General features: G+C 44.1%; 1 protein-coding gene across 1 annotated transcript in view; it reads right to left on the bottom strand.

Annotated features, from left to right (window-relative positions):
• Positions 1-19265, bottom strand: part of LOC149445224 (alpha-2-macroglobulin-like protein 1) — a 238295-nt gene that overhangs the window by 194239 nt on the left and 24791 nt on the right. The window contains exon 5 of the mRNA XM_089654069.1: positions 3708-3728. Coding sequence (XP_089510195.1) covers positions 3708-3728 — 21 coding nt within the window. The remainder of the gene's footprint in view (positions 1-3707; positions 3729-19265) is intronic.

The raw sequence follows: 19265 nt of genomic DNA, 5'->3' as shown, positions 1-19265 counted from the left end.
ATCACTTTACTTGCAGATACAATCATTCACACATTTTTTGCTGGTGGTGAGTCCGCATGCTTCCACAGCTTTGATGGTCATTTTGATTCCGGAGTGAATATTGTGCCCAGGTTTTGGTACATGTAATCCAGAAAATGCGATCCAGAAAATCCTGGCTTTCCCTTTCAAAATGCTACTTCAACTCAAGTCCAGACTTCATCTTTTCTGTGCCGGTCAAAAGTGGAAAGCTGCCTTGGTACCCAGCATGCGCTGATGTTTCAAAGATGCAAACATTCATGAATGATTGTGTCCACCATTCCCACAGAAATCTGAAGTCTCTTCTGCAGTTTCATGACAGGTTTTGTGTCGATTATCCAGGATCAGGTGTTCCATGTACCTGTGGGCTGGGAACCAGCATAGCCGGGATCATCACTGATGGATGTACGGCCATCTTTGAACCGTTTACACCATGCAAATGTCTTACTGCGGCTGAGCGTCACATCACCGTACTGTGCTTGAAGTCTTCTGTAGATATTCGTGGGTTTTATGCCTTCATTCACAAGAAACTTCATCACCACATGCTATTCTATGCACCCACTAACACTGTTGTCTGCCATCTTGGTTAACAGTCTCTGGACTGGCCCACGACATGTGCGCCGCCTATCAGTAATAGGACTCTCCTCTTACTATTGTGTGTAGCAGTGGTGTCCCGAGGCAGGTGCGGGGGGTGCACTCCGCACCGGGTGACACCGACCACACGGGGTGACACCAGACCTGCTCCACAAAAAGGTAAGTTGCAAAGCAAGCCGATGATCCCTGTAGGATGGATCCAATCCATCCTGCAGGGATCATTGGCTTTTTTTACAACTTACCTTTTCTTGGAGCGGGTCCGGTGTCACCCCGTATAGGTTGCATACCGACGATCCTGCGGGGATCGTTGCATGCAACCTATACAGGGTGACACCGGACCCACTCCAAGAAAAGGTAAGTTGTAAAGAAAGCCGACGGTCCCCGCAGGATGGATCGGATCTGCAGATTGAGCATAATGGATCGGAGTCTGATCCACTATGCTCAATCCGCAGATCCAATCCATTCTGTGGGGATCGTCGGAGGGGGTGTCACAAAGTGTTACCGCACAGGGTGACACCAACCCTAGGGATGCCTCTTGTGTGTAGTACTGCCACGCTAGCGTCCCTTTTTATATCTGTAAAATGAAAAGTCCCCGTATGACTTGAACTCCTCTCGTACATTCATTGTATACATGTTACAGAATTTACTTTAACAAATCTGCATATCTATTTTATTAGAAAAAAAAAAACATAGTTCTAAAATCAAAAACACAAATGTGTAGATATATCCTACCAGGGCTCTACCTCTTTAGCTTTCCCTGTGCAAAATGGAGGTGGCCATCCTCCATTCATAAAAAAACTTTTGGGAGGAGTGATGGGGGTCGTCTTATACGCGGGGTATACAATGTGAACCTTGAGTTTGTTTGGGTCAGGCTGGCTGGATGTGTGGTAAGACTGTACATACAGTATACCGTGCTGAGCCAAGCTGGCTCAAAACAAATGTTCCTATGACAGATGAATCTGTCAGCCCGCTGGATGTGACGTATATACAGTATACTGCGCTGAGCCAAGCGGTTTCAAAACGTACCGGTACGTCCCTACTGTAATCAGCCTGCTGGATGTGTGTATGTACGGTAGCTGCGGCTACATACAGTATACATTGGGCCAATCACGATGAGTGATGTATTCTACTAATAAATACAAAGCCTGCTTGGATTGGCTGAGTCAGAGAGGTGGGCTGATGATGTCACAACCTCAGCCAATCCGAGCGGGCTTTGTATTCATTAGTAGAATACATCGCTTGCCTGATTGGCCCAGCGTATACTGTATGTAGCCTCAGCTACCGTACATACACACATCCAGCAGGCTGATTACAGTAGGGACGTACCGGTACGTTTTGAAACCGCTTGGCTCAGTATACTGTATATACCGCACATCCAGCGGGCTGACAGATTAATCTCTCATAGGGACATTTGTTTTGAGCCAGCTTGGCTCAGCGCGGTATACTGTATGTACATTACTGCACATCCAGTGGGCTGTATATATACACTGTATACTGTATGTAGCCGAAGCTGCCGTATTATTATTATACAGTATTTATATACCACTAAAAGGTTTGCTCAGCGCTGTACATTATACTGGGGGGACAGTACATGAGACAATACAGTAAAAAAACAAAACACGAGGGGTTCAAGGGCCCTGCTCTTATTACCGCACATCCAGCGGTAACCATCTGATTTGGAATTTGATCCATATGATGACTGTCTTACAAATGTATCACAAGATGTCATTCATGAACTTATGATGTCAGAGGATGAACATGAGGATTTTGAAGGATTTTAAGTACCGGTAAGTCATAACCATTTCAATTAAAAAAATCTGATGTTTTTAAATGGTGTTGCCTTGGAAGGGGGGGGGGGTAGTCTTATACGGCGAGTATAGCCCAAAACCTATGTTTTAACTGGAAAATTAGGGGGTCGTCTTATACACCCAATCGCCTTATACCCCAGAAAATACGGTATATATATATACACACACACTGTAAATGCATTTTTATTACACAATATATGAAAAATATTTTTAAAAATACATTTTCAAATATACTGTACGTCTTTAAAAAATACATTTAATCTACATTTTTGGAATGGATTTACAAATATATGTAAAAATATATGTTAAAATTATTTTTTTAAATATATTCTTCAGATTTTTTTTAATATATAAAAAACACATTTCAACATGCAATATATATATATGTATGTATGTATGTATGTATGTATGTATGTATGTATGTATGTATGTATATTGAAATATATTGAATGCACAATGGCTTAGTGGTTAGCAAGTCTGCCTTGCAGTAAATGGGTCATGGGTTCAGTTCCCGACCATGGCGCCTCCTGCATGGAGTTTGCATGTTCTCCCTGTGCTTGCGTGGGGGTTCTCCGGTTTCCTCCCACACTCCAAAGACATGCTAGTAGGTTAATTGGATCCTGTCTAAATTGGCCCTAATATGTATGAATATAAGTTAGGGACCTTAAATTGTATGCTCCTTGAGGGTTAGGGACTAATGTGAATGTACAATATATATATGTAAAGTGCTGCGTAAATTGACAGCACTATATAAGTACCTAAAATAAATAAATAATGCTGACAAAATTGTAGTATTTCAAATGTATGTCAATATATTTGGGAAGAATATATTTCAAATATATTTTTCTTCCATGTGGGACATTCTGGCATCTTTGCCCTGGGTGCTGGATGATCATGTTCTGGCACTATTTGTGTGCCATTTATTTCTATCGGCACCTCAAAACACTGCAGTTTTGACGTGATTGTCAGGCAACAGAATCTTATCACAAACGCAAAGCTTATTGGCCAAAAAGGAGCAGGAGTTTTTTTTGGGCGACAAGCTTCTTGTGATGTGGTTTGCCTCAATTGTGGCGTGATAAATCGTGGCAATTCTGCACCACATTTGAGGTGCTATTAAAAGTGAATGCACACAAATACGCATGTCATGTTTTGCCATGATTGCAGTGCTATTTGGAATCATGGGCAGAATCATGGCAATTCCGCTTGTGCTCCCAAATCGCCAGATGCGAACGGGGCCTGAAGGACGACATCCTGCCAGTGACAACAAACATAAGATATAAATCCACCTACCTGGAGCTCAATGAGTGGATACTGCCAGAGGGAGGAAAAAAGAAAAGGAAACATGTTAGAGATTGTTACAGTCACCATAGATACATTTTTGTAATTACAAGAGGTTCGGAGGAGTGATGAGGTCTCTGCAAGGAGAATATAATTTTATTATTCATGTATGTATTTATGTATTTCTCTATTTGCTGTTTTTTTTACCTCTGGCTTTAGGAGTACTTGCACACTGTACTGATGTATGAACACCAGGTATTCCTGGCAGAAACAAAAAGTAAGATGGGCTGTATAGCACTTGTGCGTATACAAGCGTAAAATAATATCCTCGCAATTTTTTATTTAAAGCAGCGTGGTGTATGCGCATACAGATCGCCCTGTACCCCTATACCTGTACCCATATACTCATATATGCACATAAAAATACTGAGCACCTGTTTACATGCCTGTGTGTATAGGCTGTGACAGTGTGGCGATCTGTCACCCAGGATTCTCAACAAAGCAGGTTGAGGGGCTCCAGGGTAAGTGTTTGATACAGAGGAAAGTGGCTTTTCACTTTCCTCATTTGTTTGTAAGGTCCATTTTGGGTCCTGGAGCCTGGAGATTTCAAAGCCATTTGGGAGGGTTGAAATCTCCAATTCTGCGACCAGGTTTTGGGAATGGCCAGGAACTGATTGCTCAGGTGTGCATGGCTCTCTTCACGGGTCAGAACCAGGGTTCTGGGCTCCACCCCGGCAGACAGGAGTCAGGAGGGCTCCAGCCTGGCAGACAGGAGGTCTCTGCCTTGGAGTCAGGTGGGCTTCACCAAGGAGAGGTGGAAGCCAGACTAGCTGTGTGCGAGAGCCATAATTTGGGAAGAGTCTGCAGAAGACAGACAGCAAACTGAGTACAAGCCAGGAGGCTGAATCTTTGTTGTTTTTGCTTGATGGTGGATACCCCTGCGTGGGAAGCTTTATGTTACGGGATGTTCTTTAAATAAAATTGGGCAAAAAGGCCCTTAAAAAGAAGCGAGTTGCTGTGTGCTTTTGAAAGGAAAAGCTCTACCACTGGAAGCGAGACCCCACAAGGCATATTGAAAACAATGATCTGCATTTACATCAGAAAAAAATGCCTGTATGCAGTGCATTTGTAGACAGCAGAATGCAAGAGGTGGGACAGGAGTCACTTTGGGTGGGGGCTCATGGAACACAGCTCACTTTGGGGAGGTGGGGAGACCCCTGTCTCAGCTCCCCATATCCCTATTATGTGTAAGTCACCCTGTGCCTGTTAGGGGTACAGGGTGATCTGTTCTAATATTGTGTAGACATGTCTAGGAGATAGGTGGGGGGTTGTGGATTGTTTGGTGTTGTGTGGCTACAACCCATTGTTCTATTGTTTGTCTTGCTTGGAAGCATGTGTTTATATGTATTAGCTTAGTAAGGGGGGGTGTCTCCAGTAGCCCTCCCTCCTGATGGGACTGTCTGCTGGTGTGAAGTTTGAATACCTGTGTGTCTCTTGTTACTAAATGTAGATTGCCCTGCCCTGTGTCATTATGCAGGGAGGGGGGACTGCCCCTTGAGTGTATATATCTTGTTCAAATAAACTAGTCTACCTTCTGGTTTACTTCAAGACTGGTGTCGTCTAGTCTTGTATGGTCAGCTGTGGTGTCTGTGGTTGGTGTTCGGATGGGTAAGCGGTAGTCTAACGGAAATACCCAAGTGCAGTCTGGGGTAGGTGTAGCTGGCCAGCTAAGACCAGTCCTAGGTTGTTAATATGGTTCACATATATGTGTATACCAAATCTGCCAATAACCTCAGTACAGTATATATGTGCATATGTTAAAGCCAAAAGCAAAATCATTGCTGTAATTTATGTCTTTGATTGTTATATGACATTTATATATTCATTGTGTTAGCAGAAGCAGAAAAGGAAAATATGCCTTTAAGAGTTAGTTAAAGATGAGCCAATCACAGACAGCCTCATACTGTACAGAGCCTTAACCAATCCCAGTCAGTTTCACATCTATGCCTGTGTAAAACTCCCTGCTAGGATTTTCTAGAGATACATGCTCACCAGACAGAAGAGGAAACAGACAGTTCCAATCAGAAGAGCTTTATGGAGGCAGAGCAGGCCAAATAGGTATTTAATGCACTTGTGTGTTCCTCTATTGTTTGGCAGTGCAGGTGGATCTGTGTGTTGAAACTGTTGTGTGTGTTTTACTTGTAGTTCCACCGAACGAATATAACGAACTTATCGAATCGAATATAGCAAATCGAATTTACTGAATCTAACAAATTTATCAAGCTATCAAATCAAACCACTGTAATATAAAGAAATAAGCTACTGTATGATAAATGAAACAAGCCATTGTAAGCAGTTATATGAAGAAGATTGAAGTTATTAAAGAAGTTAACTAAAGTATTCGGTGTGCTCTTTAAACCTACTGCATCCATAGAGCGGCATTAGAGGAAAGACAGAGTAAAGTCAGTCTAATTAAACAAAGAAACAGCAATTGCATAATTTTTCTAATGCCACAGCGCACAAGGCACCAAAGGGTGCTGCGCCTGCCACAGTGGAACTATTACCCTCAGAGGTCAAGCAACAGCGCTCCTCAACTTGCACAGTAAAGAGTACACTAGAGAAACAGAGCGCCATCATATACCGCCACGCGGAGACACCTCAGCGGAACAGTACAGGCCATAGCACGTGCGCATTAGTCAGACTGCAACCGACTCTTAAAGTGGCATAACGGCAAAAGCAAGACAGTCAGAGAAAGAGCGCCAAACCTCCTGCACCCCTAGAGAAAGAAAGAGATGCATGGGGGGAGGGCCAGAGTCCAGAGCTAGAGTGCCCGCACCGCTATCCATCAAGAGACCACGTGTTGTATCCAGAGAGTTCACGCAGAGCATCGCAAGTCACCGCAGAGCATCGTATAGTCACCGCAGAGCATTGCAAGTCACCGCAGAGCATTGCAAAGTCACCGAAGAGCATCACAAGTCACCGCATCAAGAAAAGAAAAGTCTCCTTTAAGACTGACATTTGTTTCTGCAACTTTCAGATCACGGTATCCTGCTCTTCAATTAAGGTCAGAGCTTTCCTTTATTACTCACTTATGCACATAGGTTTCTGCAAGAGACATTTTTGTGCTCAAGAGAATACAGACTTTTAATAAAAGAGAGACATTTATAGTATATGATTCTGAAGTATTTAAAGTGAAAGTCATTTATTGCCTGTGTTTTGGTGCTATTACATGTAAAGTGAAAGTCATTTATTCTTGCATTTGTTAGTATTGCATTTAAAGTGACAGGTCCTTATTATTCATATTAATTGTTATAGCATTCAGAAATGGCTGAGCCTAGCATTGCCACCCCACTGTTAGCAGATGCAATGATAGATATGGTAGAAGGTGAAGAGCAAGAGAACCTGTCTGAATCTGAAAGGTGCAATGTAACGGTAGTCTCACCCCAAACAAATATAGCTGAAACAGGTGAACTAAGACGTTCATCACGGGACAGAAAACCGACCCAAAAGGTGCTAGAAAATTTGGAGCAAGAGGCAGCACTGAAAGGAAAAAAGTTTGTCCGAATATATGAGAGGTGGAAAGCATACATCAAAGACATTCGCAGAAAGCTAAAACAAGAAAGCATAAAGGAGAATTTGAGTGAAATAATAGAGACGGTAGAAGATTCTGAGTCAGAGCTTATGACAGCATATGTCAACTTGCGGTCGTCCTTGACACCCTCCCAGGATATTGTAAGAAACATGGATACATGTACCGCAGTCACTAGGGATTTAGTGAAGCTTATGAGAGAACTATCATCTGCAGCAAATTATGATGAAGTCAAGGCCCGAAAGGGAATGAATGAGCTCTTCATGAAAGACTATGCTAGGTCCTTAGGAGGAACCACAATCTCAAGTATGACTTCCATCACTAGCAGGAGTGCCAGCCACATAACAGAGTCCTCAAGTACATCAGCCAAAAGAAAGGAATTAGCTGAACAACTCGCTGCCAAAAGAGCAGAAGTTGAGATGGAATCTGCCATTGAGGCTCAGCGTCTACAGATAGCCGAAATAGAGGCTCAGCGCCATAAAATGGAAGCCGAAATGGAAGCTCAGAGCCCTAAAATGGAAGCCGAACTGGAAGCTCAGCGCCATAAAATGGAAGCCGAACTGGAAGCTCAGAGCCATAAAATAGAAGCCGAACTGGAAGCTCAGCGCCATGAAATGGAAAGTCTGGAAAGGCAGAAGGAAGTTAAGATTATAGAAGCCAGACTCAGAGTGCACGAAGAGGATACAAATCAGGGTAGTCATAGATCCAAATCAGTACTAAGTGGAGAAGCTGACTGCTACGATCTTCCTTACGCCCAGGAAAATGGAAGGAAATCTCCAGCATGTAGTGAAGAAATAAGTCATAGTCCTTTCATCCCTGCTCAGAGAGGAAAGAAGAGAGACTCACCTGATTCAGAACAAAGTGGAAAAAAAGAAGCAGATAATTCAACTCCCATATGTCATGGCAGTGGTCACGAGAATGTTGCAACTGTTGACCTGGCGAAACCTCAGAGAGGCTTTCCCACTAGACTTCCTGTTCCGGAACCTACTATATTCTCCGGAGACGTACTGAAGTTTATAGAATGGAAGGCAAGTTTTGAAATGATCATTGAACATAATTGCTCCCGTCCAGTGGACAAGTTATTCTACCTCCAGCGGTATACTGGCGGAGAAGCAAAAAAGGTTCTTGAAGGTAACTTCTATAGGAAAGATGAAGAAGCCTACAAGCAAGCTTGGGAAAAATTAAATGCAAGATATGGTCATCCCTTCTTAGTACAAAGAGCTTTCAGAGAGAAGTTGATAAACTGGCCTAAAATAGGTCCTAAAGAACACTTCAAGCTCCAAGAGTATGGCGACTTCCTGCAAGCATGCAGCAATGCTATCCCACATGTTCAAGGACTAGAAGTATTGAACGACTATCTAGAAAACCACAGGATGCTAGCCAAGATACCAGAACAAGTGGCTTCTGGATGGAATCGCTATGTGACTGAACAGTTAGATCACGGCAAAAACTTCCCAAGTTTCAAAGAGTTCTCTGAATTTTTCAATAAGGAAGCACGAATAGCGTGTAATCCAGTAACAGCATCTTATGTCTTAAAACCCTTAGAAGAAAGGCCTACAAGAGAGATAAGATGCTCAAGAGCAACTAGCTTTGCAACCAACACAGCTACTAAAGGTCCAGATGCCCATGAGAGCAAGTTCAACGTCATTACTGGGATCAGTAAAGAGTCAGAACTGACAAGTCTTCAGACTACCTTCAAGTGTATGTTCTGTGAAGAGAATCACTCCATACATAAGTGCCAAAGATTGAAGGAAAGGTCTCCAGACGAAAAGAAGTAGTTTGTGTTTGATAATCAGCTGTGTTTTGGATGTTTAAGAAAAGGCCATATTACTAAAGAATGCAAGAAAAAGGCCACTTGCAGTGTTTGTAAAGGACGTCATCCTACACCACTACATGAAGAACGTCCAAAGAAAGAGAAATCCTTAATGCCTAAGGACACTGAGGAAGAAAATAAAGCAACAGTATTCTCTTGCAGAGTGAGAGAAAGAGAAATCAATGGCACGTCAATGGTTGTACCAGTGTGTATTTCAAATCCTAAAAGGAAGAACAAGAAGGTATACGCCTATGCGCTACTGGATGCCCAGAGTAACGTCACCTTCATTGATCAAGAAATCTGCAAGAAATTACAAGTGGCCACAGAACCAGTGAAACTCAAACTCACCACAATGACAGGAAGAGACACATTGGTGAACAGTCAAAGAGTCAAAGGACTGAGAGTTAGAGGACTCCACTCAAACTGCATATTAGATCTACCTCCAGCTTATACAAAAGACGACATACCTCTGGATCGAGATCGCATACCTACCTGTGAAACAGCCAACAAATGGGAACACCTATCTGTCATATCTCATGAAATGTCCCCGCTGAAGGAATTTGGTGTTGGACTGTTGATAGGCTATGACTGTCCCGAGGCGTTGGTGCCACGAAAGATAATCGCAGGAGGAAAGGGTGAACCCTATGCAGTCCAAACTGATCTAGGATGGGGTGTTGTTGGAGAAAAACGACAGATTGCAGATTCAGGACAGGTGACAGGATTGTGTCATAGAATATCTGTCCAAGAGTTACCAACTGTAAGTCCAGCGAAAGTACTCAAAATTCTAGAATCCAACTTTGCAGACGTAAGTTGTAATGAAAAGAGTGTCTCCCAAGAGGACATAAAGTTTGTACAAGTTCTAGAAGATAATATTCAGCAAAATCAACAAGGTTATCTTGAAATGCCCCTACCTTTTAGAGAACGACCTCATCTGCCAAATAACAGAGATCTTGCCCTGGCAAGATTGAAAAGCTTAAAGAAAAGGATGGGAAGAGATCCCAAACTCAAAGACGATTATTTGAATTTCATGAAAGAAATCCTCAAAGAAGGGCATGCAGAGAAAGTTGATGGTCAGCCTAAAAATGGAGAAGTGTGGTACATCCCACATCAAGGTGTCTATCACCCAAAGAAACCAGATAAGATCAGAGTAGTTTTTGATTGCTCAGCAAGGTACAATGATGTTGCATTGAACAATCATCTACTAAAGGGACCAGATCTTACAAACACTGTACCTGGAGTACTCTGTAGATTCAGAAAGTATCCCATAGCAGTCATGTGCGACATTGAAAAGATGTTCCACCAATTTCATGTGAAGGAAGAAGATAGAGACTTCCTGAGGTTCCTATGGTGGGAAGAAGGAGATACAGATACAGAGCCAGCAGAATACAGGATGAAAGTACACTTGTTTGGAGCAGCATCATCCCCAGGTTGTGCTAATTATGGTATGAAGTATCTGGCCAATCAGAATGAAAAGGATTGTCCATCAGCAGCAAATTTTTTGAAGAAAAACTTTTATGTAGATGATGGTCTTATAAGCCTAGAATCCTCAGAATCGGCAATTCAGTTGGTGAGACAGAGTTAAGAGTTATGCGCAAAGGCAAACCTGCGTCTTCACAAATTCATCTCAAACGACAGAGAGGTACTAGAATCCATCAGTGACTCCGAACGTGCATCAACAATAAAGAATGTGGATCTTAACTATGATCCTCTTCCAGTTCAGAATGTACTCGGATTGGGATGGAATGTAGAAAACGACAATTTTTTCTTTGAAATATCCATGGAAGAGAAAGTTCCAACTAGACGTACCATTCTTTCCACAGTAGCCTCAATATATGATCCGTTGGGATTCCTATCACCAGTAATCCTCAGAGCAAAAGAAATACTGCAAGAATTATGCAGACAGAAGTTGGGATGGGACGAACCCATACCTGCAGGCTTGAGGCCAAGGTGGGAGAGTTGGATAAGAGACTTGCAAAATTTGAAAGAAATTCGAATACCCAGATGTTTTGTACCTCCTGATTTTGGAAAGTACAAGAAAATAGAACTTCATCACTTTTCAGATGCCAGTAGTCATGGTTATGGTCAGTGCTCCTACATCAGAGTAATAGGAGAAGAAAAGATACACTGTGCCCTAGTTATGGGAAAGGCCAGAGTCGCACCCAACAATATTCAGACAATACCAAGACTCGAACTAACGGCAGCCGTTGTTTCAGCCTCAGTAAGTCAGTTTCTGAGAGAAGAATTGGAATTGAAAATAGATGAAGAGAATTTTTGGACAGACTCACAAGTTGTCCTAGGTTACATAAACAATGAAGCTCGAAGATTCCACACTTTTGTCGCTAACAGAGTTAAAAAAATTCAGAAAACAACGAATCCAGAACATTGGCACTATGTTGACACGAAGCAAAACCCGGCAGATCATGCTTCAAGAGGCCTAAATGTAACAGAATTGAAGAATTCAAACTGGTTCACCGGTCCAGAGTTCCTTTGGGAAAAGGAAATCATACCCAGTGAAGGTTATACAGAACTGTCTATGGGTGATCCAGAAGTAAAGGTAGTTCAAACATTGAGCACTGCTGCCAAGTGTCAAGATGACATACTTGAACGACTAGCCAGATGTTCAAAGTGGAATACAGTCATAAACATTGTAGCTCGAATTAAACGCTTAGCAAAAGGAATCAGAAAGAAAGAATCGTTGAATGTAGAGGAAAGAGTGAAAGCTGAAGAAACGGTTATAAGACTCATTCATCAAAGATTCTACAGTGAAGAATTGAAGAGACTTAGTCAAGAACCTAAGAGACTTCCAAACAACCACCCATTGTACAAGCTTAATCTTATTCTGCAGGATGGTATACTGAAAGTGGGAGGGAGGCTGGAAAATGCATCGCTACCTAACAGAGTTAAGCATCCAGCAATTCTACCCAAAAATTCTACCTTCACAAGATTGATTATCAATCACTACCACAACAAATCCTTGCATCAAGGAAGAAGCTTTACTCAAAGCTGTTTGAGAGAAGGTGGTTACTGGATAGTGAAAGGAAGACGACTTGCCAAGAAGTCAATGGAAATTGGCCAAAGTCCTAGAAGCTCGAAAGGATGAAGAAGGACTAGTAAGAAGAGTTTTCTTACAAATGGGAGACTCAAAACTCGACAAAAAGGGAAAACGTCTCACAACTCCACTCAAGTTGGAACGTCCAATACAAAAGTTAGTTGTTCTGCTTGAGAGTAACAAAGACACTTGAGAGTTGAGAAACTGATGGAAAATTCCTCGAATTCATGTTTGAATCCTATTACTGAGAACATAGAATTATAGGTAATTTTGGTGGGAGTGTAGCTGGCCAGCTAAGACCAGTCCTAGGTTGTTAATATGGTTCACATATATGTGTATACCAAATCTGCCAATAACCTCAGTACAGTATATATGTGCATATGTTAAAGCCAAAAGCAAAATCATTGCTGTAATTTATGTCTTTGTTATATGACATTTATATATTCATTGTGTTAGCAGAAGCAGAAAAGGAAAATATGCCTTTAAGAGTTAGTTAAAGATGAGCCAATCACAGACAGCCTCATACTGTACAGAGCCTTAACCAATCCCAGCCAGTTTCACATCTATGCCTGTGTAAAACTCCCTGCTAGGATTTTCTAGAGAGACATGCTCACCAGACAGAAGAGGAAACAGACAGTTCCAATCAGAAGAGCTTTATGGAGGCAGAGCAGGCCAAATAGGTATTTAATGCACTTGTGTGTTCCTCTATTGTTTGGCAGTGCAGGTGAATCTGTGTGTTGAAACTGTTGTGTGTGTTTTACTTGTAGTTCCACCGAACGAATATAACGAACTTATCGAATCGAATATAGCAAATCGAATTTACTGAATCTAACAAATTTATCAAGCTATCAAATCAAACCACTGTAATATAAAGAAATAAGCTACTGTATGATAAATGAAACAAGCCATTGTAAGCAGTTATATGAAGAAGATTGAAGTTATTAAAGAAGTTAACTAAAGTATTCGGTGTGCTCTTTAAACCTACTGCATCCATAGAGCGGCATTGGAGGAATTACAGAGTAAAGTCAGTCTAATTAAACAAAGAAACAGCAATTGCATAATTTTTCTAATGCCACAGCGCACAAGGCACCAAAGGGTGCTGCGCCTGCCACAGTAGGTTCTTTTACAAGAGGCCTTACACTTTTCAGTGTTAGTACATTTAGCAGCAAGAAATATTTTGCACACATGTATTACTTTATCTGACGGGGTTCTTCTCATCACAGTGATCAATTTACAAAATATTTTGCACTGATACAGAATGATTTCCCCTTATAAAATGGGTATTTAGCTGTTGGAAGTTTCCCTGCTCTGGACAGGCAGTAAGTAGCAAAGTAATGCAGGCCATAGATGTGTTTTAAATTCTCCCGATTTTTCGTCCGATAAAGAAAGCCAACATGACCACCAATTATTACAAAAATCGGTGGATAAAGTCTTGAAAATCGTAACCTCAAACTGGAAATGACGTAAGTTTGTGACCTTCGCGGCCCTCCCTCTCTACGTTACCTGATGGAAGTAGACTTTAGCAACGTGTCATTCGTACGAATTTTCGCTTTTTCTATGTTTTCTTTGTTGAAAATGCCACTTCCCCGAAAACAAAGACAAAAACTGGCCATTGTAATGCTTGGCCTTTTATCATTTGACGAGGAAAAAAAATGTAAGAAACCAAGGAAGAGCAGAGTATGGGCTAAAGACTGGCTTCTTCAGGGGGCCATGTTTTCACACCAATAATCCAAACGAGCAAAAAACACGAAAAATGGATGACAAAATGACCCATACACGGCACGGATATCTGACAATTTTAATATCGGCCAAAAAATTGCCAGATTTCAACCCCATCTATGGCCTGCATAAGTATACAAAAAAGAAAAAAAAGGCAGTAAGTAGCAGTGTTTTGATATGTTAACATCTTATTGAAATGATAACAGAAGTTATATCAGTTTTTAGTTTGTGTGCAGGGTGTAATTCTCAGTATCTGTCCTTATTCTGTATGTATGGACTCTGCACAGTCCCACTTCTCCTGTCCTGGATGCCGGGTGTAATTCTCGGTATCTGTCCTTATTCTGTATGTATGGACTCTGCACAGTCCCACTTCACCTGTCCTGTATGCCGGGTGTAATTCTCGGTATCTGTCTTTATTCTGTATGTATGGACTCTGCACAGTCCCACTTCTCCTGTCCTGTATGTCAGGTGTAATTCTCGGTATCTGTCCTTATTCTGTATGTATGGATTCTGTACAGTCCCACTTCTCCTGTCCTGTATGCCGGGTGTAATTCTCTGTATCTGTCCTTATTCTGTGTGTATGGACTCTTCACAGTCCCACTTCTCCTCCTGTCCTGTATGCCGGGTGTAATTCTCGGTATCTGTCATTCTGTATGTATGGACTCTGCACAGTCCCCCTTCTCCTGTCCTGTATGCTGGGTGTAATTCTCGGTATCTGCCCTTATTCTGTATGTATGGACTCTGCACAGTCCCACTTCACCTGTCCCGTATGCCGGGTGTAATTCTCGGTATCTGCCCTTATTCTGTATGTATGGACTCTGCACAGTCCCACTTCACCTGTCCCGTATGCCGGGTGTAATTCTCGGTATCTGTCCTTATTCTGTATGGTGTTATTAATAATGATAGGACATTGTCAGTCTTTCTATGTACAGAAGGATTATAACATACCCAGGAATTTGCAGAATGAAGGTTCATTCACTGACCTGTCTTATTTTATGTGTATGGAGGAATTACATAAATTTCATGTCAAATATTTATATCAATCCGTGCTGAAATATGCAAATACAATTATCGAACGCACAGCTCGCTTCACTGACAGAGAACACTCCCTGTAACCTTTCAAGCTTTTATGACTTAAAGTAGACGGAAATCCAATCGTCAAAATCTTATATAATTTTTAACATGTTAATGTCATTCCAAAAGTAATTTAAACATTTTTTAACATCTGCAAATCTTATTAAAATAATCCTTGGTAATCCTGCTATGAAGGTCCTTGTTCAGGCACTTCCTGTTATAGGGTGACAACGCTCTGTCTCTCTCTCCCATTTGTGATCCTGTGTTGCCAGCTTGTCACACATGGGCTTCTGATGGAGACTAAAAATGGTCTTGTCAACTAACATTGCACAGGCATGCTCCACTGTTGTCACCATCAGGAAACCCGCCCTTAGACATGCCATGGAGCCCACACTGCAGTCCATGTAGGAAGGAAGGTGCTGCAGGAGATCAGCAGCACCTGAGATCAAAACAGGATTTTATAAAATAATTACAATTGCTTGACTAGTGCACCAGAGATTGGTTCATCCAGATCCCCTTACCTATAACTCTTACTTAAATAAAAACATGACACCGATTTGGAGTAAATGGCCAACGTGGCCTTTTATTATTAACCACACAATTTTAAACACCAAACCAATTCCTTATACAGAAAACATACCAATTTGTTGTTGGTCTTCGAAGGCCCCATCCAGAAATTATCTGAAATGCACCTGCGAACCCCATATACCACCAGGCCTCCAGCCGCAACCACCCAGCTCGGAGACAACCTTACCGTCCGCAGTGCAGCACCACCACATTCCAGTTAAACCTTGGTTAACTGGAATGTTCCCCGGGCACACCATACCACCGATGGGTCCCACACCATTCTCTGTACCTTCAAGATAATACCCGCCTCCAAAGACCAACAAACCGCCACAACACGCTGGGTAAGCCCTTACCCATGCGTGCCCCACCACAAACGGACTGCTCTCTGCACACCATCCTGTAAACCCAGAGACCACAAATCCGTCCCAACTGCGTTAAGATGTACCCCATCATTCCGCAGATACCGCCAGGTATCCACCTCCAACTCCAAATGCCGGACCACCAACCCCCCATTCCGAATAAAAAAGCGCCCCACCTCCTTGTTGACCTTTATCCGCGCTTTATTGAGCCGCTCCACCGACCGCGCCAAACGCCAAGAGGCGCGGGCTACCATATCCGACCATACCAACACCATGTCCGGATAATCCCTCCGCAATAGCAGAAAATCCATCTTTACGTCCCTCACTAACTCCCGCATGGACCGAACTCCCAGATCATTACCCCCCGCATGCAATAACAGAACATCCGGTGGCCTATCCAGACTAGCAAAACGCCGAACTTCAGGCACCACACGACCCCACAACATCCCCGGCACACCTATCCATCGCACGCAAGCCTCCTGTCTAGTCAATCCCAACTGTCGCCCATTAGGCCTCACATCCACCCGCCTGGCCCCCCAAAAAACGTAGGAGTGCCCCAGGATCCACACCAGGCGCACCGCTCCATCTGAAATAAAAGAGCAAGAACTACCACCAGAACAAAAAACGGCACAGAGACAGGACAAACTCCACCCAACCCAGGGACAACAACCCGGGATCCAACCTTAATCAACCCAACAGATGCGGACGAATGTACAAGCGAAACCTCTGGGAATCCCATCTACCAATACGTTTCACCGCCGCATCTGACAAACCCCACCGGGCGGCCTCAGTAGCCGCCCCAATCCGAAACGAGTGAGAAGCATACAAAGATGCATCCAAACCCACAACCTTCAAACAGCGTCGAAAAACCGACACAAATTGAAAACGAGTTAACGGGGACCCATCCTCATGCATGAAAAAAGAGCCACTCCCCACCGGACGACGGGACAAAAAGTCACGAACCGCCCGCACCAGGCACACTAATGATGTAGGAAGGGCAAAAAACCTCACCCGCGCACCACGACCCAATTGGTCTGTCTTGGACCGACGGACGAACACCTCCACCCAATCACTAGAGACCCTGACATCATCCCCGAACAACGCCCCAAGAACGGATTTGGATGGACTGACAAGCTCCCCAATACGCAATGCCCCAAAGAAAGCCACCGCAAAGGCCGCCCGAAATAAGCACACCTCAAACTCTGAAAAGCAAACACAGCGCAGATGCTCAAACAATGATCCTAACAACTCGAAGGACACCGGACGACGAGAATCCTTACTGCGACAAGCCCTACGGTAACCTCGAAGAGCCTGTCGTACCCAAAATTCTTTCGTGAAGTCCCGACACCCTTGAAGCTTAAAGAGGAAGGCCAAGCCAGCCAACCGCCTATCCACCGCAGCAGCCGACACCCCCCGTTCCAAGTTCCTTGCCAAATAATACAAAACAGCCACCCCTACCTCCGGGCCCCACGGATCTATCTCGACCTGTTGTAACAAATCCCGCCACTCTCGCCAGACCTTCGAGTATGCCGACCATGTCACCTCACTCACCGACCTCCGGATCCAACCTGCAACGACCCCAAGGCAATCTCCCACAGCCAGTCGGGACAAGGAACCCCGTGTTGCTCTGCCGCCGGCGCCAACTCTCGGAATTTGTCCCACTGAAAACGAGACAAAGCGTCAGCCAAGATATTATCAACCCCAGGGAGATGCACAGCATGGAGAAAAACGTTCAGCTGCAAGCAACGCAACACTAAATGGCGAAGCAAGCCAACCACTTGTTGCGAGGAAGCCGAGACCCGGTTGATGACCTGAACAACCCCCAAGTTGTCGCAATGAAAACGAACCTTCTGTTTCCTAAAATTTTCACCCCAAACCTCAACCGCCAATACCACCGGAAAAAGTTCCAACAGCACCAGGTTACTAAGGAAACCCGCCGCAGCCCAAGAAGAAGGCCACGGAGCCGCACTCCACCGCCCCCTAAAAAAGGCCCCATATCCCCCGGAAGCCGCCGCATCCGTGAACAATTCTAAGTCAAAATTACTGACTGGTCCCGACATCCACAGCGCCCATCCATTAAAGTCATCCAAAAAGGTATGCCAAATCCGCAAGTCCTCCCGATGTTCCCTAGTTAAACGAATAAAATGCAAAGGGCAAGTAATTCCCGCCGTCGCCGCCGCCAGCCGTCGGCAAAAAACTCGCCCCATCGGCAGGATACGACAAGCGAAGTTCAGCTTACCCAGCAACGACTGCAAGGCCCGTAGCTGAATTTTCCGCTTGCCCAGCACCCCACGAATTTCCCCTTGTAGGGCCAACAATTTGTCCCCTGGCAGCCGGCACTCCATGGCATCCAAAGCCAATGGAATCCCGAAACGGTCAGCAACGTGTTGCAACGTAGCCAACAAAACCGCGCAAACCCTGGAAGCGGGCGGACCCACGCAAAGAAAATCATCCAAATAATGGATGACCGAATTTATCCCGGAGACATCCCGCACCACCCACTCCAAGAACGAACTGAACCGCTCAAACAATGCGCAAGAAATCGAACACCCCATGGGAAGGCACTTATCAACGTAAAACGAGCCCTGCCAATGGCACCCCAGAAAACGAAAACTATCCGGATGTACCGGCAACAAGCGAAAATGCGGACTCAATATCTGACTTCGCCATAAGTGAACCGCGCCCATAACGACGAACCCAGAAAACTGCCGCATCAAACGATGTGTAAGACACCGAACAGGACTGCGGATCGATGGCGTCATTAACCGACCCCCCTTTGGGGAAAGACAGGTGGTGAATCAACCTGAACGAATTCAGCTCCTTCTTGGGCACCACCCCCAAGGGTGAAACCACCAGATCTGCAAACGGAGCGCAAGAAAACGGCCCGCCCATACGTCCCAACCCCACTTCCTTACTCAACTTCGCCGAAACCACCTCAGCATGCTGCACCGCCGACCGTAAGTTACGAGCTAAAGGGGGGATCGAAGTCAAACTACACGGAATACGAAAAACCCTCCGAAAAACCAGCCAACAGCAGCCCGGTGGCTGCTCGATCCGGATATCTATTTAGGAAAGGCCTCATCCTTTCTACTTTCACCGGAGTTGTTCCTCTTGCTCGCATGCTCTCCGGGCAGGCCTCTACCCCGCTTGAAACAGCGCGACAAAGGATGGGATCCGCCGCAACCTGAACACTCATGTTTAAAACGACAGGACCCCCCGAAACGACACGCGCCCTCTTGGAACTGCCAACATACACCCCTACGCTTTGAGGCCGATTGTCCTGGAGAGAATGAACCACCGACCCCACCCTGAAAAAACGGACCGGGAGCCCGCACGGGAGTCATGAGGCGCATCCAAAGGCCAATGTCCTTATGGTCCCAACGCAATGAAGGGCGAACAG

Source organism: Staurois parvus, unplaced genomic scaffold (assembly GCF_062004578.1).
Source record: "Staurois parvus isolate SC_StPar_1 unplaced genomic scaffold, SC_StPar_1.0 ptg000737l, whole genome shotgun sequence".
In the NCBI taxonomy this organism is placed as follows: Eukaryota; Metazoa; Chordata; class Amphibia; order Anura; family Ranidae; genus Staurois; species Staurois parvus.
This window is presented reverse-complemented; position numbering and strand designations above follow the sequence as displayed.